Genomic DNA, 27,873 nt, shown 5'->3' with positions numbered 1-27,873 from the left:
GTAAAGTAGTGAAGGTGCTATGAGAAACTGTAACAAAAGTCTATTATTAGCCTTGGTGATCTTGACCCCAGTGACCTCAAACGTCATCAAAAGGTAGAGGTCCATGCAAGGTATCTACATGCCAAATATGAAAGAGATCGGTAAAGTATTGAAGGTGCTATGCGAAACTGTAACAAAAGTCTATTATTAGCCTCAGTGACCTTGACCCCAGTGACCTCAAACGTCATCAAAAGGTAGAGGTCCATGCAAGGTACCTACATGCCAAATATGAAAGAGATCGGTAAAGTATTGAAGGTGCTATGAGAAACTGTAACAAAAGTGTGACGGAAAAATCTATTATTAGCCTTGGTGACCTTGACCCCAGTGACCTCAAATGTCATCAAAAGGTAGAGGTCCATGCAAGGTATCTACATGCCAAATATGAAAGAGATCGGTAAAGTATTGAAGGTGCTATGAGAAACTGTAACAAAAGTCTATTATAAGCCTTGGTGACCTTGACCCCAGTGACCTCAAACGTCATCAAAAGGTAGAGGTCCATGCAAGGTATCTACATGCCAAATATGAAAGAGATCGGTAAAGTAGTGAAGGTGCTATGAGAAACTGTAACAAAAGTCTATTATTAGCCTTGGTGACCTTGACCCCAGTGACCTCAAACGTCATCAAAAGGTAGAGGTCCATGCAAGGTATCAACATGCCAAATATGAAAGAGATCAGTAAAGTATTGAAGGTGCTATGAGAAACTGTAACAAAAGTGTGACCGTACGGTAGTACGGAAATACAGAAGTGCGGAAGGACCAACTGGCAACTATATGCTCCCCATATATATATATATATATATATATATATATATATATATATATATATATATATATATATATATATATATATATATATATATATATATATATATATATATATATATATATGGGGAGCATAAAAAACCCATTTTAGAATTAATGTAGCAGAAATAAATTAAATGTGTTATTAATGTAAGTATCTGACACAAAATGTTTATTGGCATGCAAATTGACTAACACTAACAGTAATTAATATTTTGTTGAATTGTCAAATTTAATAATGCTTAATCAAATGGTTCCAGCACTGCTAAAATTGATGTTGCTTATGACCCACTGCAGCACTAGATCATGGTACAATCTTACCATCCCTTGCAGCAAGTATCTGTGCCACGCCCACCTCTGATGTCGTCTTCATATGCTTTCTGATTGGCTGATAGGCCTCTGCTATCTTGTTTTCCATTTGCTGTAAAACATCAGCAGTAACGTTTCACATACTGATACATTATGGGCCATTTATAAGTAGAAACTAAAGTATCAGGTATTGAAATATTTAGCAACAAAACACAAGACACCAAAAGTATTAAAGATTTGTGAACAGTAAAGAGTATCAGTTAATCTAAATTCTTGCATTAAATGAAAAAAAAGATAGGGGAAAATAAAACATAAGAGTAAGCCTCCTGGACAAAACTTAAAAGATAATGGCTTGATATAAGTGGTAATCAAAAGTTACTCTGTCAGTAAAATGGCAAGAGCAAATACTAATGGGCATCGCACTCAGCACTACTATTACAAAAAAGTCCCGTGGAGTACCCCTCTTGGTTACTCAAGGGGTTCGTACCTTAGCCTTATCTGACCACATAAAGGACTGTATGGTGACGTCAAGACGCTTCAGCAACATTTCCCGCCGTGTCTTGTACTCGTCTGCAAGGGTGATGTTGATCCTGTGTACCTGCTCCCACTGCTTGTCAGACAGACGTACCTTCAACAACGACTTGCCAACAGTGCCAGGATTCTGACTCATCGCTTCTTTTATCTGCAAAAATGTGCATGAATGCATCGTTGTCATTGATCTATAAGACTTCTTTTGGCTGAGCCTTATCTGTGCTTTTAAAAAAAATGATGTGCCATGCCAAGTACTTTTTGCTCATTGTGTTTGTGAATTGAAATTAAGATACCTTTATCATATAAATGTTATCTAGGCAGTAAAATTGTACAGAGTGGTACTATTTCCAATGCTAACATTGAGCCACGCTCTGTGAAAAGGGGGTTTAAGGCATGTGCGTAAAGTATTGTCAAGTAAGAATTTAAGTGTATCAGATCAATTAATCTGTGTCTATTTTGTTGGTCATGCTTGCAGAAAGCTTGATGCAGCTTGGTCTACCCTTGCAATAACTGTGAAAAGGGCAAGAACAAAATGAAGGTAGTCTTACAACCCAAAAATCAGGCTAGTGTCTGAAAGGTTTTCATTTGGAATCAAGATGCGTTTGTGAAACACAATGTCCCCCTATATGACGTTTGACCTTGAAGGATGACCTTGACCCTTCACCACTCAAAATGTGCAGCTCCATGAGATACACATGCATTTCAAATATAAAATTGCTAGCTTCAATATTGCAGAAGTGACATTAATTGAGCAATTTTGACCCATATATTTGACCTTGAAGGATGACCTTGACCTTTCACCACTCAAAATGTGCAGCTCCATGAGATACACATGCATGCCAAATATCAAGTTGCTATCTTCACTATTTCAAAAGTATTCATAAAATAAGCGATTTGGGCCACATATATTTGACCTCTGACCTTGAAGGATGACCTTGACCTTGACCTAACACCACTCAAATTGTGCAGCTCAATGAGATACACATGCATGCCAAATATCAAGTTGCTATCTTCACTATTTCAAAAGTATTCATAAAATAAGCGATTTGGGCCACATATATTTTACCTCTGACCTTGACGGATGACCTTGACCTTTCACCACTCAAAATGTGCAGCTCCATGAGATACACATGCATGCCAAATATCAAGTTGCTATCTTCAATATTGCAAAAGTATTCATACAAGAGTTCCGCGGTCGGAGATGACCGCATTGAAGCCGGATTTTTGATTTAAATGACAGGAAAGTACCTTTCGTTTTTTTGTCAATGCAATACTTAAATTACTGAAATATTGTTCAAAGGTCAAAATGAAATGTAAGTACTTTTCAAGGCATGAGCAAACCTTGTGTTATGTTTTGAATGCATGCATATACATGAACAACAATAACATTTAAGGTCACAAATATGAACTTGAATTGACAATTAGGAAAGTTTGATCTCAATTTTTTTATTAGCAAATTAGTAACATATTGTTTGAAGTTTCCATCAATTTCATTATCAAATGTAAGAAAATAAACTTAGATGAAATAATACTATTTATTGTTTTGCTTTCACATACCTACACAGAAATCCAGACAGCTTTATGATCACTCCAAAAGGTTTCTATCACACCAGTTCTAGCAGTGACCTTGACCTTAGAATGAATGACCTTGAAATGACCAGTGGTCATCTAAGTGTGCTTGCAAACCTTCATGTCAAGTTTGAAGACTCTATGTCCAAGCATACCAAAGTTATAACAATTTTAACATTTTAACATTTAAGGTCACAGTGACCTTGACCTTCAAATGAATGACATTGAAATGACCAGTGGTCATCTTCTAGTACTGGCCAATCTTTATTTCAAGTTTGAAGACTCTAGGTACAAGCATACCAAAGTTATAACATGAAATAAGAACTTTAACATTTTTACATTCAAGGTCACAGTGACCTTGACCTTCAAATGAATGACCTTGAAATGTCCAGTGGTTACTTACTAGTTCTGGCCAACCTTCATGTCAAGTTTCAAGACTCTAGGTCCAAGCATACCAAAGTTATAACAACTTTAACATTTTTACATTCAAGGTCACAGTGACCTTGACCTTCAAATGAATGACCTTGAAATGTCCAGTGGTTACTTACTAGTTCTGGCCAACCTTCATGTCAAGTTTCAAGACTCTAGGTCCAAGCATACCAAAGTTATAACAACTTTAACATTTTTATATTGAAGGTCACAGTGACCTTCACCTTCAAATGAATGACCTTGAAATGACCAGTGGTCATCTGTTAATCCTGGCCAACCTTCATGTCAAGTTTGAAGACTCTAGGTCCAAGCATACCAAAGTTATACCATGAAATAAGAACTTTAACATTTTTACATTCAAGGTCACAGTGACCTTGACCTTCAAATGAATGACCTTGAAATGACCAGTGGTTACTAACTAGTTATGGCCAACCTTCTTGTCAAGTTTCAAGACTCTAGGTCCAAGCATACCAAAGTTATAACAACTTTAACATTTTTTATATTGAAGGTCACAGTGACCTTGACCTTCAAATGAATGACCTTGAAATGACCAGTGGTCATCTGTTAATCCTGGCCAACCTTCATGTCAAGTTTGAAGACTCTAGGTCCAAGCATACCAAAGTTATACCATGAAATAAGAACTTTAACATTTTCGAGCACGCCGCCACCCCGCCACCCCCGCCACCCCGCCACCCCGCCCCGCCCGCCCGACAACATCAATCTATAAGCCGAGATTTTTTCGAAAAAAATCCGGCTAAAAATGAGCGATTTTGGCCACATATATTTTACCTCTGACCTTTAAGGATGACCTTGACCTTGATCTTTCACCACTCAAAATGTGCAGCTCCATGAGATACACATGCATGCCAAATATCAAGTTGCTATATTCAATATAGCAAAAGTTATTGCAAAATGTTAAAGTTGGCGCAAACAGACCAACGAACAGGGCAAAAACAATATGTCCCCCACTACTATAGTGAGGGAAATAAAAATCCATAAAAGTGTTATTTTATAGAAAATTGTTAAGTACAATGCCCTTAATTTTTTTTATAAATGGACCGCATCAAAACCCAACCATGATAGTGTGCAAAGTAACTGCAGAAATCGTGATATTAACATTTGGCTAATTAAGATTCATGCTGAAGGAAAACATTCAACTTCTGTATCTACCAAACAATTCAATATCAACTTGTCAAATACTTCCTACACCAAGGCATCTAACCTGAATCATGTTTATATTTACTAACTTAAAGGTCAAAATCTAGAACTTCAATGTATATCTGATAACAATGCTGTATATATATATTGTGGTCATGTTTATGCAGAAACATAGATGCAAAATTCAACTAATGTGGAGGTCTCTTATGTTAACAATGGTATGAACAACTTAAACATAGCATAGATCTTCCAAAATGACAACAAAAATCAGTGTTGAAACAGCAGATGGTCGGGTCTTTGAAAGTGTGTATGCCTATGGAGTAACATACAGGTAAGCAGAATTTAACTGGCTTCCCTTGCATTTATTCAGGTGTGGGCAATTTAAACCTTTCCCACTCAGAAGTGAAGTGAAAAAACTATTTGCAAACAGCATAAAACCAGAACAGCCTGCGAGTAACTCGCAGTCTGTTCAGGTTTTATGCTGTTTGCTGCTCATCAGTATCTAAGGGTTGGAAATGAAGCCTTTAAAGCGGGTATATACGATTTTTTATATGTGTTTAATTGTAACATATTGATAAAATATGTTACAATAACACAAAATAGGCAAGAAAAATTATACATTAAAGCCGAATTTCATAAAATGCAGCAAAGACAAATTAGCGCCCCGAGCCGATAGTGACGTACATACTTTCCTACAATAACCGAAGCATTCGTCTTTGTATTAGGATCGGAGATAGTGTTCGAGTGTCGTATGAATAGATATCGTTGCAGAATTTCAAATAAACCGTTAAACTAAGTTTAGATGCACATCGTTCATGTATGGTATACATGCTGGCGAATTCGGCTGTACAGCCGTTTTCAATTTCAGAATTAAATATCTGGCTTATTTCGCATTTTTGGACACATGTTTTTCTTATCTTTTATTTTAATTTATATTGAAATATATGTATAAAAAGTTTTTTACACAGTTTATATAAATTCATAAATATTTGACTAAATTGTATATACCCGCTTTAAACATGAATCTAGAAAGAAAGGTCTTTAATTCAATATAACTTTCTAAGGGACTACAAATACATGAAAATACGTATCTAAGTAGTAAAGGGTTAATCAAGACTGCAATTTTATAACCTTTGAAACAGAATCAAAACTCCAAAACTAATCTGTATTTCTTTGAAGCTGCCTAAACAGTTTCATGCTTGTGTGTCCTGGTATCTTACAAGGCTGTCAATGAATAGTAAAAACTATTACCTGTTAAATGTTTAGATTTTATGCATTACTGTTAAGGATAAAGGCTATTGAAGTAACATGCATGTTCTGCTTCTTAGGGGGTTTTATGGATGGTTATTATAAGCAAAATTATTCTAAAAACTGACAAAAACATTCAACTGAATATCTTCCATGATTTTTAACCACTCATACTGCATCAAACAAAATCCACAGCCATCAAACTTTTTTATCAGACCTGTTTGTAAAAGCATTACTTCTCCGTTTATTGAGAGGCCATACATATTTTCAAAATAATCTCATTAGAAAATGAAGCTGGGCCCTATCTCATAGCAAATAATAAATAATAAAATTAAGATACATGTAAACAGGAAACATAACAAGAGCTGTCAGAGGACAGCGCGCTCGACTATTCGAGTGCTTGACAGTATAACATAAGCCATCATGGGGAAATTGTTCATATTCAATAAGTTATTAGACGATCTTTCAAAAATAAAAAAGGAAAAACAAAATATTTATTTTGGGGGGGGGGGTTTGAGAGGGGGTATAATGTGGGGTGTGGTCATTTATTAGACGATCTTTCAAAAATAAAAAAAGGAAAAAATAAAAAAAAAATTGGGGGGGGGGGGGGGTAGGGGGGGGGGTATAATGTGGGGTGGGGTAATTTATTAGATGATGTTTTAAAAACAAAAAACAAAAAAATCGAGGGGGGGGTAGGGGGGTAAGGGGGGGGGTGAGAGGGGGGTATAATGTGGGGTGTGGTAATTTATTAGATGATGTTTAAAAAAATAAAAATAAAATTGTGGGGGGGGAGGTTGGGGGGGGAAGGGATTCTGGGTAGGGGCGTGGGGTATTGTTTGGATGGAATCCATTGTGGTATTCAGGTAAGTGTTGTTTTGTCAAAGTAATAATAAAATGTGATCATAAATAAAGAAGTTATGGCAATTTAAGCAAAATGTTCAATTATCTAAGTGTAAAAGGGGCCATAATTATGTCAAAATGCTTGATACAGTGGTCTGCTCTTGTTTATAGGTTGGGGTCATGTTGGATAACAAGTATGCAACATATAAAAGCAATATGTCAAAGGATATAGGAAATATTCGGGGTAGTACGCAAACTTTAGCATAGATTTATCCATAATATGCATATTCTAAGTATAAAAGGGGCAATAATTATGACAAAATGCTTAATAGAGTTGTCTGCTCTTGTTTATAGGTTGGGGGTGATGTTGGTAAACAAGTATGCAAAATATGAAAGCAATATGTCAAGGGACAATGAAAATAATTGGGGTAGTACGAAAACTTTATCATTTGCACGCTAACGGCACGGAAACGCCGACGCGGGGGTGAGTAGGATAGCTCCACTATATATATTTCATATATAATAGTCGAGCTAAAAATCACCACAATCATGATACGTTAAATTCATTTTTTTCTGTTCATTTCTAAGAAATCATTCACATACTTTTTGGTTAAGGATAATATTCATTGTAAGTGTCCATACAGAGTTGGCATTGCACCAAACTTTTGATTTTAACTGAAATTTGTAGTTAGATCTTTGATAAGACAGCTATGTAATGTTTTCATGGTATGTTTATGTGACTTCATATGTCATGTTTCAGACTACAGGTCTGTAATGTTTCCATGGTTATGTTTATGTGACTTCATGTTTCAGACTACAGGTCTGTAATTTTTCCTAATGTTTAAGTGACTTCATGTTTCTGACTACAGGTCTGTAATGTTTCCATGGTAATGTTAATGTGACTTCAGGTTTCTGACTACAGGTCAGTAATGTTTCCATGGTAATGTTTATGTGACTTCATGTTTCTGAGACCCATATGTAATGTTTCCATGGTAACGTTTATGTGACTTCATGTTTCTGACTACAGGTCTGTAATGTTTCCATGTTAATGTTTATGTGACTTCATGTTTCTGAGACCCATCTGTAATGTTTCCATGGTAATGTTTATGTGACTTCATGTTTTTGAAACCCATCTGTAATGTTTCCATTGTCATGTTTATGTGACTTCATGTTTCTGACTACAGGTCTGTAATGCTTACATGGTAATGTTTATGTGACTTCATGTTTCTGACTCCCAGCTGTAAGGTTTACATGGTAATGTCTATGTGACTTCATGTTTCTAACTACAGGTCTGTAATGTTTCCATGGTAATACTTATGTGACTTCATGTTTCTGACCCCTATATGTAATGTTTCCATGGTAATGCTTATGTGAGTTTATGTTTGTGACCCCCATCCTTTCGCCTCTGTGCAGGTCCAGTGTGCTGGAGCACATTCCAGGGCGGGACCTGGCAGGTCACATAGAGAACGTCATGAACATGGACATACGTGATGATGACATGTACCTTGCCTCATACCAGAAGTCAGGTGGGATGTCATTCATAGACATATTGTGTACTAGAAGTATAGCTCTTTAGATAGTTTTGATCTCTATTAGCATAAATTACACGCTTAAATTGTGTCCTTAATTTATACTCAGTTTTGTTTATGCAAGTGTTGCAACAGATGAATGACAATATGTTAAGAACACAAAATGCATTTTTTCTTGTATAATAGTGTTCAATACATAAGATATTAGTGGTGGAACAACAATATAAACATTATTCAAGCAGAAATACAATTTCTTTAACTCTTTATAATATGCTTTTTTCTTTGCTAAAGTGAAGATTTCTTTTGCAACAAATGTAATACAATTCCAAATTCCATACAAGAAAACTTTTTCAAAATTTCCAAATGCTACTGTTTATAGGAACACACTGGGTATGGGAAATTATGAATATGCTGAGAAAGCGGAGTGCAGAGTATGAGAGGAAAGTGAAAGACTCTGCCATGCTTGATATGCTCACCATGGAGAAAGCCGAACAAATGAACTCGCCAAGAATTCTCAACTGCCACTACCCACCAAAGTTGATACCAAAGCAAATTTTGAAGAAAAAGATCAAGATTGTGCATGTTCAAAGAAACCCGAAGGATGTTTGTGTCTCTGCTTATCACCATATTGCATCATTTTCCCCGTATCCCGGGGTGAAGACTTTTGGAGACTTCCTCCCATTTATGCTTGGCACAAACGGCATAGGTAAGATGCCAAATAGCAACTATTCAAACACAAACTGAAATCCCATAGAATCGATCTCTTTTACTTGCAAAATTTATTTAACAAAAGTGTTGTATAAATGATGAAGTAACAGACTTTAAAAGCTTTATGATTCGCTTGTTTGGAGCATTTACCTGGAAGTATGGTATTTAGCTTTAGAGCAAGGAACAAATGTCTAAAATGTATGTATCAAATAGTGGACATCTGTGGAGCATTGTTTTTTGTAATCATCAGGTAAATGATGAATTTGCCTGATTGGTGCAAAAAGGTACTATGTGGCATTAACATTAGAAGGCACATGTTACCTTTTTTGCACCAATAGGGCAAAATTGAATTTTTAAAACTGCACAAGCTGTAAGATTCTAATTTATTATTGAAAAATAAGGATTATCTTGACCTTTGACCTGAGGATTTAGGTATTGCCTACAACACAATGGTTTCACATTATAAACACTTTGTAGCAAGTGTATTTAAAATTGCCTCATAACTAATGAAGTTACAATATGGACAAATTGCATTATGCCCAAATTTGGATCTTTGACCAATGTATTTTCTGCAGCATGCTTGACAAAAATGATTATTAAAAATTTAAAAACCTTGCTGTTTACAACATTGCAGATTTCTTCTATCCATGGTGTCAGTATGTTAAAGAATGGGAATCATTTTCAAAGAAACACCCAGAACAAATACTGAACCTCTACTATGAAGATCTAAAAGAGGTATAGAAAAAATATTGACCCAAATGGCAATCTGATTCATATTGTGATTCTAAAGCTTACCATTTATTCAATGACTCATCAAGTAGAAAATTGTATGTAAAAATATTTCAACCTTTAAAATGACGCAGAACACTATCAACAAGCAAATTCATGTCATCATAGAAAAAGAAAATACATTTTTAAATAAATCTGTATATATCCATGGATTGTGTATTAAAATTTCAATCTCTTTTTTTCTTAATAACAATGTTTCATGAGAAAATATTGCCAATTAGACAGATACTGGATATATTCCCAAACAGTGATATAAGATACTGGATATATTCCCTAACAGTGATATAAAGTAGCTGATAAAGTGTCTTTGCAATTCAAAACCTGTCTGAATTACAGGACCCTGTAAGAGAGATACAGAAGATCAATGAGTTCCTGAACACTGGTTGTAGCGCGGAGCTTATCAGCCAGATATCCCAGGCATGTGATTTCAGTAACCTACAGAGAGCGGACACCGAGGTCAAAGAGATGGACTTCTTCAAAAGTAGGGGCAAAAACCCTATGTACAGAAAAGGTAACTCACAAACGAGGACGATGTAAGACCTTGAGATATTTGGACAAATCAAATAACTAAAAAAAATATCATCACATTGTATTTTCTTTGCATATTGTTTACTGTTCTCTGAAGGTGAAAATTATCACTTACATATTTGAATTCTCTAGTCACAAAGGTCAACATTTAATATTTTAAAGCATAAAAAAAAATCAACATTTGATTTCTTGAGAAAAGTGACTTCCTCCACTTGCCATCATTGAAAGTATGTATACATAGCAACTCTGTTACATGGTGGTCCGTTGCGAGTTGACCAAACCTCTTTTTTTCACGCACTTCAATTTCCTGTATAATCCGTCATTCATTACTAAAACAAGTCCTGATTTTTGGTGCCTTCATTATACACCACGCTTGTGTAGTGTGATAAACAATAACCCACTTGCCCTATATCAAAAATTAACAATTTAACGTCATTGAGGGTGTCACCTTTGACAACGTTCTCTATTGAATTTGCTTTCAACATGATTCTTGGTAATCATATCAGCCAATCAGTGCTAAGGCTGCTGTATACACGCTGTCCCCACGTAATCTCCACAACTGTAGCCCTGTAGATACAGCATTTAAGACTTGTTTTTAAATAAGAGAAATAGTTTCCACATTTTTTAAAAAATGCACTAGGATTTTTTTAACCAAAAGTAAAGATCTTTGATTTAGTTGCCTCCCCTGCGCTACAAAGTTTTTATCCAGCAGTCAAATATTATTATGCAATAAGGTAAGTAAGTAGCGTGTTTTGAGATTGCAGAACAATGTTAATGCATACATATGTATGCATGAATGATCTCACAAATTAAATCATGATCACAATCCGTGGATCCTGCAAACTGCGATATAGCTGAGTTGCAGTGTATCTAGGACCACATGTGAATTTAAATCAATAGTTTACCAATTTGAAGTATTTTCATTTAATTTCAGTATTTTCCAACATCTCAGTAAAAAAAAATTCATCAAGGCATCATCTAACGTAAAAAGCGAGTTTTTTCTGAATAAAGGATAGTGTTCAATAGTATGTAATTGGTTATGTTTTTTATAAGAGGCCTACATTTTAGGGGAAGTGGGAGACTGGAAGAACTGGTTCACAGTGGCCCAAAGTGAACAGATGGATGCCTGGCTGCAAACAAACATGGCTGGCTCCCAGCTCTCATTCAGATATACACTCTGATGCAAACACAGGACATAATGCACCAGATTTGACGTGTGAATCATTAATGTCGAACAGTTTATGTGTGATGAAGTTTCGGTAATTCAACAATATATATTTATGAAAGAGTGGGTACTAAGATGCTGGTAGAGAGGGAATATTTCAAATGCAATTTGTATGTCATTTTATCAAATAATGTGCAAATTAAGAAACTAAAAAAAATGTAACACACTTTTTGCAGTTTTTTTTTAAATAACCAATGGCCCCAAAGAGTGTAAGTTTGTATTTTTTGCAACAGTAACTGAATCATAACACAGATGTCATTTTACCTACTGACAGTGAAACACTTGCTCTTGGTTATCTAGTTTACACGTAACAAGTGCACATACTTAAGCCTGTAACAACAACAGCCCTGCTAGAATAAAAGGCAAAATGGCCACAGACATAGTTTCAAGACCAAGCAAGTAGCATAAAACTCACAAATTATAAGTGATCATACAAAACTTAACCTAAGCATCAGTTGATCATACATCATATTCCAAACTGTATCGGTAATAGCAAATGTACCTTCTGTTCCAACTTGCTAAAGAGCTGAAATGGCGTGATGTTGTCTGGAGGTTTGGGAAAGCCAAGAGCTATCAACATCAGCTTCAAGTGCCGGGCAGTGTCACTCTCATACTAGATGTAAAAATCATAAACAAATAATGAAACACTGACTATGACTTGATACAGATTTGAATAATTTTGTATAAAATCACACTAGGAACACTTTTAACTAATGATTTGAATGATCAACATGAGCATTGTGTTCAATAGCACCACAAACATGGGTATTGTGTTCAATAGCACCACAAACAGGTGTATTGTGTTCAATAGCACCACAAACATGGGTATTGTGTTCAATAGCACCACAAACATGGGTATTGTGTTCAATAGCCCAACAAACATGGGTATTGTGTTAAACAGCACCACAAACATGGGTATTGTGTTAAATAGCACCGCATACATGGGTATTGTGTTCAATAGCACCACAAACATGGGTATTGTGTTAAATAGCACCACATACATGGGTATTGTGTTCAATAGCACCACCAACATGGGTATTGTGTTCAATTGCACAACAAACACAGGTATTGTGTTCAATAGCACCACAAACATGGGTATTGTGTTCAACCGCACCACAAACATGGGTATTGTGTTCCATCGCACCACATACAACGGTATTGTGATCAATTGCACCACATACATGGGTATTGTGTTCAATAGCCCAACATACATAGGGTATTGTGTTAAATAGCACAACAAACATGGGTTTTGTGTTCAATAGCCCAACAAATATGGGTATTGTGTTCAACAGCACCACAAACATGGGTATTGTGTTTGATAGCACCACACGCATGGGTATTGTGTTCAATAGCACCACAAACATGGGCATTGTGTTTGATAGCACCACAAACATGGGTATTGTGTTCGATAGCACAACTATGTTCAATGTCAATGTCAAAAGAATCAGAAGTTGCAGTCTCACCCAAACATGGTCATTGTAAGGTAAGGTCTGTGGGTGAAATTCTACAGGATAGTTTGTCCAGTAAAAAATTAAACTGAAATATTATTTTTGCTCTGCAAAATGACACTAACATTATTTAAATGCTGTAAAAATACACAATGTAACAATAGAGATGTGCTTGGTTGTACCAACATGACCCTGATGCTGATGAAAAAATTCCAATATCTCTAGCAGACTTTTACAGATAAAATACTATAAAAACAAGCAAAATTTTGTTTAATTAGATTCCCTGCCAAATAAATTTTGTTTATGAATGGGTGAAAATCCCTTGATAAACAGTGAATCTTAAAAAAAAGTTTGTGACAAACAGGCACACTGACAGACGGAGAGACAAAGCCAAAACTTTATCCCTCCGTTGGCCGAGTATAATAAAGCAAGTTTTACTTTTAGTGTACTAAATAAAATTCAAGGTCAAAAACTATATGCATGTGTAGGGTGCAAAGTGCCGAATTTTATTGCAATTGTAATTAAAGCAGTGAACAAATTATAAAAAAGATGGATTTCAACTTATGCAGTCTAGTAATTTTTGATACAAACACATTGCAATACTCTCATTTTCAAGCAAATAAACATTATGGAGTTGTGATTTACAGAGCAGTTGATGTAAACAAAACTTAAATAATCAAAATCATACACTTCTTCACAGAAGTATGCAATTTATATACATATTCAACAAATTCAAGCATATAACTAGAAAATCATAGTATATTTTAAGTTGCTTAAAATGCTTATAATCATGCATTATCAGGGTAATTGATATAATGGTATGTGTCAGAGGACAAATCATTCTTGATGCTTTATTACTGATAGCATAGAAATCAGTACAGTTCTTGTTCACAACATTGGTGATTGGACTTAAATTTTGACTCTGACTTATACGCAAGAAGCATAGGAGTTGTTTGCTATAAAATGTTATATGGCAGAATTAAAATCTGTACATATGAACCCATTGAAAATTTAGTGGCAAGCACACTACAGTGAACTATCAAGTCAAAGTTGATTGGTTAACTGCTCTGTCACCTCCATGGGGGTCAAAGGTGCAATATCAATTCAAAGTTGAGTGGTTACCTGCTCTGCAACCTTCATGCGGGTCACTGGTGCACTATCAAGTCATTGTTGAGTGGTTACCTGGTCTGCCACAAAGATGGGCTTCACTGGGCACTATCAAGTCAAAGTTGAGTGGTTACCTGCTCTGCCACCTCCCTGGGGGTCACTGGTGCACTATCAAGTCAAATTTAATTGGTTACCTGCTCTGCCACCTCTATGGGGTCACTGGTGCTTTATCAAGTCAAAGATGATTGGTTACCTACTCTGCCACCTCCATGAGGTTCAATGGTGCTCATCAAGTCAAAGTTGATTGGTTACCTGCTCTGCCACCTCTATGGGGATCAATGGTGCACTATCAAGTCAAAGTTGATTGGTTACCTGCTCTGCCACCTCCATGGGGGTCAATGGTGCAATATCATTTCAAAGTTGATTGGTTACCTGCTCTGTCACCTCCATGGGGTCACTGGTGCAATATCAATTCAAAGTTGATTGGTTACCTGCTCTGCCACCTACATGGGGGTCAATGGTGCAATATCAATGCAAAGTTGATTGGTTACCTGCTCTGTCACGTCCATGGGGGTCACTGGTGCACTATCAAGTCAAAGTTGATTGGTTACCTTCTCTGCCACCTCCATGAGGGTCAATGGTGCACCATCAAGTAAAAGTTAATTGGTTACCTGCTCTGCCATTTCCATGGGGGTCACTGGTGCACTATCAAGTCAAAGATTATTGGTAACTTTCTCTGCCACCTCCATGAGGGTCAATGGTGCACCATCAAGTCAAAGTTGATTGGTTACCTGCTCTGCCATTGCCATGGGGGTCACTGGTGGCAATATCAAGTCAAAGTTGATTGGTTACCTTATCTGCTACCTCCAAGGGGGTCACTGGTGCTCTATCAAGTCAAAGTTGATTGGTTACCTGCTCTGCCACCTCCATGAGGGTCAATTATGCACTATCAAGTAAAAGATGATTGGTTACCTGTTCTGCCACCGCCATGGTGGTTACTGATGCATTATCAAGTCAAAGTTGATTGGTTACCTGCTCTGCCACCTCCATGAGGGTCAATTATGCACTATTAAGTAAAAGATTATTGGTTACCTGTTCTGCCACCGCCATGGGGGTTACCGGTGCGCTATCAAGTCAAAGTTGATTGGTTACCTGCTCTGCCACCTCCATGAGGGTCAATTATGCACTATCAAGTAAAAGATGATTGGTTACCTGTTCTGCCACCGCCATGGGGGTTACCGATGCGCTATCAAGTCAAAGTTGATTGGTTACCTGCTCTGCAACCTCCATGAGGGTCAATTATGCACTATCAAGTAAAAGATGATTGGTTACCTGTTCTGCCACCGCCATGGGGGTTACCGGTGCGCTATCAAGTCAAAGTTGATTGGTTACCTGCTCTGCCACCTCCATGGGGGTCGTGAAGCTTGTTGTCTTGAGAGCAGCAGGGTTGGTACACGCCAACATGCGCACTGTCTGCACCTCTGTGATCAGGAAGTCTGGAACCACATCACATTGCTTTCTGATTAAGTTAGTTTATTTACTCTTAGAATGATCAGGTGAATCAAAATATTTATATCCAAGCTATTAACTTTTAAATTAACTATTCTAAGTTAATTTAAAAGAAACTAGACAGGAGTTCTTAATTACAAGAATGCCCTCAGAAATTTGCTGGTCACAAATCACATACAATACCTTTTCCCAGAGGATTAAGTTCAAAATTGGTTATCTAAGGTATATATTGTCATTATACATACAGTTAAACTGTTCAAGTTACATCAGGTATAAAAATCTGACACACTATTCCACCAGAAATGGACATGTGTCCACTGACAGTGGGAGCATACATAATAACAAGTTAGCTGCTGAGCTTACATACACAAATGTCTAGCATTCAAAACTTGAACAGATAATACTTGTATTATACATCGTTATTATGGTTTAGTGCATTTGTTCTCTATATGTTACCAAGAAGTTGAAGTCTGGAATCCTTAGAATCCAGTCTCTGTGTGACAGGTCCATCATTCAGTGTCTGGTAGGGGCAACCTGAAATCGGATCAGAAGAAATAAACTTTAGGTTCACAAATTTACATCCATTTAAATATTGCCTGATAAATTGAGATAAACTTTACATTATTTGTTAATGTCAAACCTTGGACAAATCATGACAATAACATTTTAAAAAGACAGAGATTGATGTTTCAAACAGATGAAGACATCATGCAGTTGGTAACACTTAACATTAACTTTACAAAAGTGTAATACCATATTCTCTAAGGAAACCACTGATCTCCATCATGAAGTTGGATGCATCATCGGGACCTGTAATACATACGGCAACTTAATTATCTGGCACATAAATGATCATGAATGAGAGGGAGTAAAAACTGCCATGTGTATTCATGGTGGAAGGTGAGCATGGAGAAAAAACTAACCTATGTCTCATATGATCAGATTAAAATTAAACAAGAGATGTGTTTTTCAGAAACACAATGCCCCCTATTGCGCCACTTTGAAGCCATATATTTGACCTTTGACCTTGAAGCATGACCTTGACCTTTCACCACTCAAAATGTGCAGCTCCATGAGATGCACATGCATGCCAAATATCAAGTTGCTATCTTCAATATTGCAAAAGTTATGACCAAGGTTATAGTTTTGGGACACACAATGAATGACTGACAGACACAGTGACAGACAGATAGGCTAAAAACGATATACCCCCGATCTTTTGATCAGAGGACATGAAAAACAAGAGATGTGTTTGTCAGAAACACAATGCCCCCTAAAGCGCCGCTTTGAATTTATATATTTTTGACCTTTGACCTTGAAGGATGACCTTCACCTTTCACCACTCAAAATGTGAAGCTCCATGAGATACACATGCATGCCAAATATCAAGCTGCTGTCTTCATTATTGCAAAAGTTATGACCAAGGTTAAAATTTTGGGACAGACACATAGGCCAAAAACAATATACCCTCGATCATTTAATCCGGGGGCATACAAAACAGAAGTAGTTAATATTAACTCAGGACAAACAAATAATTTGACATTAGTCACTAAGACTACGGCAACAAGACAACTGGTGCACCAGTGATAGGGTTGACAGCTTCTTCCATGGAGCAGAATTCACAGAGCTGTTGAACGAGCCAGGACACCAGACTCGTGTACTCCCGGGACTGGGGACCCAGCTCCACCATCTGCCTAAACACATCCTCCTGTAGAACGTCTCCCTCATAACTGCAAACATGATTACGGTATATTAAGTTGTTTACAGATGTAGCTACATTTTTCATTAACAGTTTTAAAAGAGCTTAAAACAGAGGGGTTAGTTGAACATTAAGATGTCTTTGTAAAAACTGCTTATATGCCAAAATGGCAGTGCTCTTATACAAATATATGTTTTGCTCCAATACATATCTTAATTAGAGATTACTGAGGTATTTAAGGGAAATATTCATAGTTTGGCAAGCAATTTCCCATAAATAGTCATAAATTCATAAAAGGCAAGTGAAATATATCCTACCGTGACCCAAATTCGACGACACCTAAATTTGACGATGTTCTATTTGTATCGATTAATTGGATGATTATTGGCTTGGAATCATTTCAAAGTAATACATCAGAGTATAAAATTATTATTTTGTGTTATTAAACATTTCATTATTTCTTTAATTATTTGCTAAATATTGCTTCATGTAACCGTTACATCGTCGAATTTGGGTCACACTGGGATATATAGCTTCATAAAGCTTTTGTTAATGTTATGCTTTTCAACCATAATTTAAAAAACACGTCTTTTACTAACATAGCGTTTAACTTAATCTGGTAATATAATAAACCAGAACAGTCCAGTGATAGGGTTTGGACTCCCATTTTTGTTAAATTAAGGAGTCCTAACAGACTCAAACTCATTGGCACAAGCAAGTATTTCAATACAATCTAAAAGTAATGCTGCCAATCAATTAGATATTATTAAGTGAATAAGGTAAAATGGCAAAACATTCAATCACAATTTCTGTTGTTATTCCCAATTTCCAATGCAATAATAGTATAACAACATTTGTACTGGACAAACTGGTTTCAGAATGATGGCATAATTTATTAGTTGAGTGTAGCCTATAGGGTGATTAAAAGTACGTTTTGAAGGCATATATAAGAAATATTAACGTACACACGTTACGCATTCATAAACAAAACATATGAATTACAAACCCTATATCTTCCAACGAATCTAGAATATCATTTTCCATTATAAATTTAATATTTAATCAACACCGGCTGTCAGCAGCACCGCAAAACTCTACCCTACTGTTTTGTAACCGTCGGTCTCCAATGAAAGCTTTTTGTTTTGTAGATGCGTCTTATAAGTCAGATCAAATTGTAAACATTCCTATAAGTTGTCACCAACAGATTCAATATTTTCCATCAAGGTAACAGTGTCGACAGCTATTTCTCTTTTTTTTTAAGGTGAAAAAATCCATTACATAGTAGAAACATGTGAAAAATCTTGGTGTTTGTATTTTATGTGTGAATTCCTTATTTCATGTCTTTATTTACAAGATAAACTGAACTGAAACAGTATTTCTGGAGTTTTGGATATGACATTTAACAACATGAATTAAAAGCTTAAAATTACCAACAGAACAAAAATCATGCATCCATTGGAACGGAATGACAATGTAGTAAAGATTCTCAAACAATAATTATTTGTCACAGTATAATTATGATTTATCTATGGTTCATAATAAATGTTTTGCCACACTTTGTCCATTAAAAAAAGAAAACGTTTATTTGAATAAGTAAATTGAGACAATTTTAAAACACAAAATTCTTTAATATCTGATATTTATTTACACTTCTATTATGAACTTCAACAGTTTATTATATCATTTCAATATTTAACAATGACAAATACTAACTTATCATGTTTTATTCAGTTCTAATGGAAATAAATGTAAAAATTAAATCAGCTGAATAAACCTTGCTATTCTCTCTATGATAATGTAATTGTTCCTTTGACACTGTACCTCATGAAAAAACCACTGAACAAACTAGAGCAGTATGGCCTAACTGTTAACATAAACCACTGGCTTGAGGACTTCCTCACAGAGCATGAAAGTTGTTGTGGAGGGAGAGGAATCCAACCTGGCTACAGTTGACTCCTGAGTACCCCAGGGCACAGCCCTTTGTTATTCCCCTGCCAAATTGTTGCAAATGGATGTGTCTCGAGTAGTTTCATACTTTTATTTTTTGATCTATTAAACGATAATGACGAATATGACCACAATGACAACTATAACGACTAGCATTGATGATTCTCTACAATAAATGAAATTAACAATAAAAATGAAATGAATAATAAGATTAAAGTACAACAGATATGCTATTCAAAGTAAAATATAATAGCATACACTCATTAGGATAAAAGGTTTCATAAATGACAATTTGAAACATTTTCAATAAAGATCGAACTTCTTATTTATGATCTTAATAAGTTCGCTACATCTGAATATCTTAAACATATTTATTACATAGCATTAATTAATTGATAATACATATTATAAATACCCAATATGGTGTTCCCCATTTAACGGACCTTGCAAACCAAATAATTTTTCTTTTTAAAAAAGCATGACGTCAAACGGTGAAGCGTGAACATGCGATGTCGCAGTAAAATATTATACATGACGGCGTCATACAATGACGCGCCTTTAGACAATTTAAGCTTTCAATTAAATCACATTAATGATTTTAAACCACATCAACAATCTACTATACTCAGTTTGCCTTTTATCGCAGATGATCATTGTCTGCTCTACCGTACCATCAAAAGTTGCTGAGACACATGGGAAATGCGCTTCAATACAAAAAATGCTACATCCTGACGACAAACAAAAAAACTCTAATTTCTTTAAGCTTGAAAACCACATCTTACAACAAGTTCTGGAAAATCCATATCTTGGGATTACAATATCCAAAGACATATCTTTATAGCTCTCATAAAAAACAAAATCCGGAAAAAAGCTTAATACTGGGCTACCTCCGAAGAAATCTATAACACTGCCCTATAACCTGACGTAAACTGCCTATCTTGCCTTGGTAAGGTCCATTTTAGAATACAGCTCCATTGTCTAGAACCCACGCCTACAAAAAGCCATTGAAAAATTGAAAAAATACAAAAGGAGGCAGCAAGATAAATTACCCACAACTACTCTACCAGATCATCAGGCTGATCCCCCAGATACTCCACTCCAAGAAAGAAGGAAGGCAATGCGGTTAACTTTCTTCTGTAAGGTGGTTGAGGGGCTGGTTCCAGCCTTGCCATGCCATGACTTTCTAACCACAGTCCGCAAATCCAAATGCAGAGTTACTGCAAACACTTTTTGAAGACTTCAAACCCGAAAATATACTTGAACATTATTCAATTAATAATTTAAAGTGTTTTGAACAAATCCAGTGCAAAACTATACAATACAAAAGCTCATTCTTCCTAAGACAATACTAGATTAGAATAAACTAGAAGACAATATTGTGCACGCCAATACAGTTGACAGCCTCAGGTCAATTGTCCTACAGTGGGATTAACCACCCTCTCTTCCTTTGCGCCAGCACTGAAAGGCTCTGCAGTGTACAAATGTATATATCCAGATCCAGATCTTTAGGTGTCAAGCACATTTATTAATATGAATTGGCACCAATTATAGAATTCATAAACACTTAATAGAATCGTTATGTAAGTGTGGCAAATTATTATAATATAAATTGGATGCAAATATAATGTGATTTAATAACTCATGCAATCCACCACTAGTATCAATTTAAGGTACTTATTCCTAGCTTGGCAAAACCATATTTAATATAATAAGTATCATGTTAGACTTATTTAAGTAGTATGTTTTGCTCAGAGCTTCATAAAAGCAACTGTTTATCGGAGGACTATCTGTCATTCATCATTGACTAGGTTCATAATTGTTTGATTGCTTCAGCATGTAATGTATAGAATAATAACATTAACAATCACATTACTTTTCTTTCAGAATGACAACTCTCTGGGATCTTGCTTTAGACAAGGCAGCAAAAACTCAAGGTATGGTTCAATAATTTGTATTTCACTTAAATATAATATTATGGTGTAAAGAATTTCCTAAATAAATTGTGGTTAATACAAACAATTATGATTGTTTGTATTAGCAGCTGAGTAATTTGAAAATGGAGGTAAGATTATCTTGAATGATTCATTAAAGTTTCATTATGGTATATATTTTTAGATGAAGGAAATACAGCAGAAGAAAACTCTTTATTTATTATTGGAGCAAAAAACGCTGTAAGTTACCTTATTTTATTCATTTTGAATCTGTTTGTCTAATTAAGGTATTTTAGGCTGTTCCTTAATTTATGACATTCAGTTTCTACACAAATATGTTACTATCAAAAGACAGACTAGTGAAGAATTTATCCCAAGACATTGAGCTGTTTAAAAAAATATGGTAACAGTTTGTTTGTGTTTGTTATGCCCCCCTTCGAAGAAGAGGGGGTATATTGCTTTGCACATGTCGGTCTGTCGGTCGGTCTGTCCACTAGGTGGTTTCCGGATTATAACTCAAGAACGCTTGGGGCTAGGATCATGAAACTTCATAGGTACATTGATCATGACTTGCAGATGACCCCTATTGATTTTGAGGTCACTAGGTCAAAGGTCAAGGTCACGGTGACCCAAAATAGTAAAATGGTTTCCGGATGATAAATCAAGAACGCATACGCCTAGGATCATGAAACTTGGTAGGTAGATTGATCATGACTCGCAGATAACCCCTATTGATTTTGAGGTCACTAGGTCAAAGGTCAAGGTCACGGTGACCCGAAATAGTAAAATGGTTTCCGGATGATAACTCAAGAACGCATACCCCTAGGATCATGAAACTTCATGGTTAGATAGATCATGACTCGCAGATGACCCCTATAGATTTTGAGGTCACTAGGTCAAAGGTCAAGGTCACGGTGACCCGAAATAGTAAAATGGTTTTCGGATGATAACTCAAGAACGCATACGCCTAGGATCATGAAACTTCATAGGTAGATTGATCATGACTGGCAGATGACCCCTATTGATTTTGAGGTCACACAGTCAAAGGTCAAGGTCATGGTCACCCAAAACAGTAAAATGATTTTCGGATGATAACTCAAGAACGCATACTCCTAGGATCATGAAACTTCATGGGTAGATTGATCATGACTGGCAGATGACCCCTATTGATTTTGAGGTCACTAGGTCAAAGGTCTAAGGTCACGGTGATCCGAAATAGTTAAATGGTTTCCGAATGATAACTCAAAAACGCTTACGCCTAGGATCATGAAACTTCAAAGGTACATTGATCTTGACTGGCAGATGACCCATATTGATTTTCAGGTCAAAGGTCAAGGTCACGGTGACCCGAAACAGTAAAATTGCTTCCGGATGATAACTCAAGAACGCTTTTGCCTAGCTAGGATCATGACACTTCATAGGTACATTGATCATGACTCGCAGATGATCCCTATTGATTTTAAGGTCACTAGGTCAAAAGTCAAGGTCACAGTGACAAAAAACGTATTCACACAATGGCTGCCACTACAACGGACAGCCCATATGGGGGGCATGCATGTTTTAAAAACAGCCCTTGTTACCATATTGTTTGCACCTCCTTTTTTGTCCCAAAAACTATGTCAAGCACGTTAAGGTCAATGAATATATCTTTACTTGCTAAATAATATTCAAGATCTCTCCATATTGGTTGTACAATATTACATTCATACAAAATATGTATTAAACTTTCTTTATAACTAGAACAGAATGAGCATAGATTTGAAGGTGTTAATTTACATTTATACAGGTATGCATTTAATTTAGTAGGTAAAGAGAATTTTGTATTGAAAGTTGCGTAAGTTATTGTCAATTGTGGCTTTAAATGGTATTTGATATGTGTTCTTCCAATCAATATTATAGTTATACGAAGTCATGATACTTTCCCATGTTTGCTGCTGTTTAGTATTATTTTCATCAAAGGTTTGTTGTAGGTTATATAAATATTTGCATGCTTTCTTTGTCTTTAGCACCTTTTCAAGTAATGTGTCATGGTTGCGATTAAAAAAATCTTCTTCACTTAGTTTTTGTTTGTAGCTTTTTATGCCCCCTTTCGAAAAAAAGCGGGCATATAGTGATCAGACTGTCCGTCCGTCTGTCCGTCCGTCTGTCTGTCCGTCACACTTTGCGTTTAGGTTTCGAAAAATGCTCATAACTTCTATGTCCCTTGAGATATAACCTTCATATTTGGTATGCATGTGTATATGGACCAGGCCTTTCCATACGCACACAAGTTTTGACCCCTGTGACCTTGACCTTAAACTTAGGGTCCGCGTTTAGGTTTCGAAATCCGCGTTTAGGTTTCGAAAAATGCTCATAACTTCTATGTCCCTTGAGATATAACCTTCATATTTGGCATGCATGTGTATATGGACAAGGCCTTTCCATACGCACACAAATTTTGACCCCTGTGAACTTGACCTTGAAGATAGGGTCTGCGTTTAGGTTTCGAAATCTGCGTGTAGGTTTTGAAAAATGCTCATAACTTCTATGTCCCTTCAGATATAACCTTCATATTTGGTATGCATGTGTATATGGACAAGGCCTTTCCATACGCACACAAATTTTGACCCCTGTGACCTTTACCTTGAACTTAGGGTCCGCGTTTAGGTTTCGAAATCTGCGTTAAGGTTTAAAAAAAAGCTCATAACTTCTATCAAGCGTTTATAGGAGGCATAAGTCATCCTATTGTGACAGCTATTGTTTATTATTGAAATCTTTCAAAAGTGTATGTACATGTATGTGTATAAGTTGAACAAGGCAGTCCAATAAACAGCTGTATCAACCATAGAGAAAAATTTGACCATTAAGTGATCTTGATTGACTCCTGACTACTGAGCATCTTCTGAAAGACATGAACTTAATGAAAATCTTCAATTTGTTAAGAAAATCCATCAAATGGTATAGAAGATATGGTCAGGGACATTAAGGCTCAAATATTTTACTCTTAATTGTGACCTTCAACTTGAGCTGTAGTCATTGCCTTGTGTCTTCGGGCCATAATAATGTAAACACTGTAGGCAAGATTCATGACAATGCTTCAAAGGGTATAGGAAATATGGACCCAGGGGTCGACAACATTGTTTTCAGCAACTTGCCCTGCAGGGCGAGTAGCTAAGAATTTTCACTTGCCCTTCTGAAATATGTACTTGCCCTGCAATTTATTCAAAAACTGCAATAAATCAGAACTAATATGTTTTATTGTGATTTTCTATTGTTTTTTTTATAGAACTGTTAACTCACGAGCTTCAATAAAGCTTATAAACTGTTTTAACACACTTTTCACTTGTTTGTTTTTAATTTTGTCCTCATGGTCACAATCACTATGATTACACTTTAGGAGCATTGGAGAGTCCGAAAGGCATTTTGTTAAACTCAAACAAGCCTCTGTGTGTACAAAAGGCAGTTTTCTCTTTGTCATTTCGTCCTTTAAAACTTGCCGATAGCCACTCTTTCAATCTTAAGATGTGATGAATTTAGACGAATTTTTTAGCAGTATTAAAAGGCCGTATACCATACTGTAAAAGATACATTCACTGAACATAACGATATTAACGCGTAACGGGAACAGGACTTATTTTATCGCAGTGTGGAGAAATCAACATCCAGTTAATTTTAAATCGCCGATTAAACGTTGTTTTGTTTGGTAAAGATGTATTAAAACTTGAAAATTAGATCTTTTCGGCCAGAAATGCCACCCCCCCTGCAGGACGAGCGCTGCCGGAATATTCACTCCTCCGGAGCCCATTTCTAATCATAATTACGAGCGGGCGAGTGGATTTGTCGAACCCTGGGACCAGTCACGAAAATAGAAGATTAAACTTTTAACTTTGAAGTTTAACCTGAAACTTAATGCAAAGTGACTGATTCATGCTTTCTGCACATCATCTCCATGACCTCAACATTTCAGCTGAGGTTTCATGAAAATACCTTTAAGGGTTTATAAAATTTCAAACAGAAAAAAAAATGGAGACCTAGACCAAGCCTTTAAACTGCATGACTTTCTCATGCCTTTTGCACATGAGCTCAGTGCTATTAACATTTTAGGCATCTGTTGTTTAAGTCCTTCAGATGGTATAGGAGAAATGCTGTGCAAACAAAATGAAGGCTCAAAACTTTGAGTCAGCACATCTAACTCATGCCTTCTGCAAATAATCTTGATGCACTTAAGATTTGAGCCAAGTTTCATGAAAATTGTTTCAACGAGTATAGAAGATATGGAGCGGACACAAAAATGGAGGCTAAAACCTATGACATAGAAATACAACCTTTGACCTTTAAATGGCTTGACTTTCTGAACATTGTCTCAATCTCCTTAACATAAGAAGCAAGTTTTATGAAGAATTGTCAAAGAGTACTAAAGATATGGGGCTAACGTGAAAATGGATACCCAAACTTTGCTCTTGAAATGACCTTGATCTTGTACCAGCATGACTGTCTCATGCCTTCTACACATTTTCTCCATGCTGTCAATAATTTAGGCAAGTTTCATTAAAATACATTAAAGTCTAAGGAGTTAGGTGCAGATATGAATGATTAGGAAGGAATAATGGACTATCTTACTGACAAAGGGGATTTGCTTTAATCCCCATCTGCTTTTCAGCGGGGGATTAAATATTCATAGACATTTTGTGTGTCTGTATTGAAAACTTTGTTTGTATTGAAAACTGTAATTAATGATAATGTTAATCTTTTCAGGGTAAAACATCGATTATCCTGAGGTTTCTGGACAGGTAAATGCGTGTGTACCATAGTCAATTTTGTAAAGGGGGCAGAAAATGCAAGCAAACCAGATATTAATGTAAAAAAAATGCTGAATAACTTTAAGAAGTCTGGAAACGGTTTTATTTTTAAACCACATACAATATCTATATCAAGATATCTTACTACACTGTTGATGTAAATTTTTAAGTTTAGATTTTATGTTTTTGCAACAAACCCATTGCAAGATGCTATACTTGTAAACTTTCCCAGAAAAAGATTTTAATTTTAAGCAGTGTGCTTTTCTAATGGGTTAGAAGAGTGAAAATCCACAATATTTTTGAAATGCAGACTGTACACAGATCCTTTACCTTGACTTAACCTTAGCTTTAAATGTGATCGCATGAAGAAGTTTTTAACCAGGTTTTCCGAAGGAAAAAACTGGTTATTAGATTGGCGAATGTCGGCGGGCAGGCGTGCTGGCGGGCAGGTGGAACAAGCTTGTCCGGGCCATAACTTTGTCGTTCTTTGTGAGATTTCAAAATCATTTGGCACATTTGTTTACCATCATTAGAGTGTCGTGCCAAAAAATTACGTCGATATCTCCAAGGTCAAGGTCACAAGTTGAGTTCAAAGGTCAAAAATGGCCATAAATGAGCTTGTCCGGGCCATAACTATGTCATTCATTTTGAGATTTTAAAACCATTTGGCACATTTGTTCACCATCATTGGACGGTGTGTCGCGCAAAAGAATTACGTCAATATCTCCAAGGTCAAGATCACCACGACAAAAAATATATTTATTTTGAAACAAAGGGGGTAAATTATAAACAATCAGTTCAGTTTGAGTTGTCTTCCTTTATCATACTTTTTTTTTCAAATTCAAAACCTGGTTTAGTGACAATTTTGTCCCTTGTTTTTATATGGGTTACACTCTGTGAAAAGGGGGTTTAATTCATGGTGTAAAGTGTCATCTCAGATTAGCCTGTGCAGTTCACAAAGGCTAATCAGGGACGACACTTTCCACTTTTATTGTATTAAGGAAGACCTTTCTTGACAAAAATCCAGTTTAGGCAGAAAGTGTCGTCCCTAGTTTGCCTGTGTCTACTGCACGGGCTAATCGGGAAGACCCTTTACGCACATACATTAAACCCCCTTTTCACAGAGTGAGGCTCATATTTGTGCATCCTTTTCAGGAATGAGGCTCCAAAGCCAACCGTTGCATTGGAGTATACGTATGCTAGACGATCAAAGGGTCATAATATGGTATCTGAACTACATATTAAGACATATAATCTGGGACGACACTTTCCGCCTAAACTTAAAATATCATATGAACAGAATGTGTCGTCCCTGATTAGCCTGTGCAGTCCGCATCTAGGACGACACTTTACCCACATTCATTAAATCCCTTTTTCAGAGTGCAAGGCCCATATGTAATGAAAAAAACTGTTTAATTGGAACTGTACCCATTCATGTGTAAAATTTGTGTTCCGTAGTGGTGGTAGAAGAGGCAAACATTATTATTTACAGTGGACTAAAAAGTAGTCTAATTTTTTTACTGTTTTAATCTGCATTATTTAACATGGACAATATTTGTATTTTAAGCTCACCTGAGCACAATAGGCTCATGGTGAGCTTTTGTGATTGCTGATTGTGTGTTGTGCGTTATAGGTCTGTTGTCAACATTTGTCTTGTAAATATTTTAGAGACTACAATAATTCTCAATCTTTATAAAACTTGGTCAGAACATTTTTCTCAATGATGTTACTACCAAGTATGAAACTAGGTCA

The 27,873-nt window shown here is 36.1% G+C and overlaps 3 protein-coding genes and 1 long non-coding RNA gene across 5 annotated transcripts in view; 2 read left to right on the top strand and 2 right to left on the bottom strand.

The window, feature by feature from the left end:
• The window catches only part of LOC127873903 (uncharacterized), a 1,012-nt gene extending 255 nt beyond the window's left edge, over positions 1-757 (bottom strand). The window contains exon 1 of the long non-coding RNA XR_008046432.1: positions 216-757. This is a non-coding gene — a long non-coding RNA (uncharacterized LOC127873903). The remainder of the gene's footprint in view (positions 1-215) is intronic.
• The window catches only part of LOC127872178 (protein FAM98A-like), a 23,625-nt gene extending 4,999 nt beyond the window's left edge, over positions 1-18,626 (bottom strand). Inside the window, exons 1-8 of the mRNA XM_052415510.1 lie at positions 18,472-18,626; positions 17,348-17,496; positions 16,520-16,576; positions 16,223-16,300; positions 15,650-15,753; positions 12,205-12,315; positions 1,636-1,830; positions 1,161-1,260 (exon numbers count right to left, since the gene is read on the bottom strand). Coding sequence (XP_052271470.1) covers positions 1,161-1,260; positions 1,636-1,830; positions 12,205-12,315; positions 15,650-15,753; positions 16,223-16,300; positions 16,520-16,576; positions 17,348-17,496; positions 18,472-18,509 — 832 coding nt within the window. The 5' untranslated portion in view covers positions 18,510-18,626. The remainder of the gene's footprint in view (positions 1-1,160; positions 1,261-1,635; positions 1,831-12,204; positions 12,316-15,649; positions 15,754-16,222; positions 16,301-16,519; positions 16,577-17,347; positions 17,497-18,471) is intronic.
• Positions 4,965-11,873, top strand: LOC127873898 (sulfotransferase 1A1-like). Its single transcript, XM_052418004.1, has 6 exons — positions 4,965-5,166; positions 8,337-8,449; positions 8,832-9,158; positions 9,795-9,895; positions 10,286-10,460; positions 11,546-11,873. Exons 1-6 carry the CDS (start codon positions 5,090-5,092, stop codon positions 11,656-11,658), a joined length of 906 nt encoding a protein of 301 aa, XP_052273964.1. The 5' UTR covers positions 4,965-5,089; the 3' UTR covers positions 11,659-11,873.
• The window catches only part of LOC127873897 (cytoplasmic dynein 2 light intermediate chain 1-like), a 24,286-nt gene continuing 14,972 nt past the window's right edge, over positions 18,560-27,873 (top strand). For both annotated transcript variants that reach the window (XR_008046429.1, XM_052418003.1), the window contains exons 1-5: positions 18,560-18,689; positions 21,297-21,346; positions 21,528-21,583; positions 26,078-26,112; positions 27,277-27,346. Coding sequence is in view for 1 of the 2 variants with exons in the window: in XM_052418003.1 (XP_052273963.1) it covers positions 18,592-18,689; positions 21,297-21,346; positions 21,528-21,583; positions 26,078-26,112; positions 27,277-27,346 (309 nt within the window). In the remaining variant the exon portion in view is untranslated. The remainder of the gene's footprint in view (positions 18,690-21,296; positions 21,347-21,527; positions 21,584-26,077; positions 26,113-27,276; positions 27,347-27,873) is intronic.

The sequence above is a fragment of the Dreissena polymorpha genome, chromosome 3, assembly GCF_020536995.1.
Source record: "Dreissena polymorpha isolate Duluth1 chromosome 3, UMN_Dpol_1.0, whole genome shotgun sequence".
NCBI lineage: Eukaryota > Metazoa > Mollusca > Bivalvia > Myida > Dreissenidae > Dreissena > Dreissena polymorpha.
This window is presented reverse-complemented; position numbering and strand designations above follow the sequence as displayed.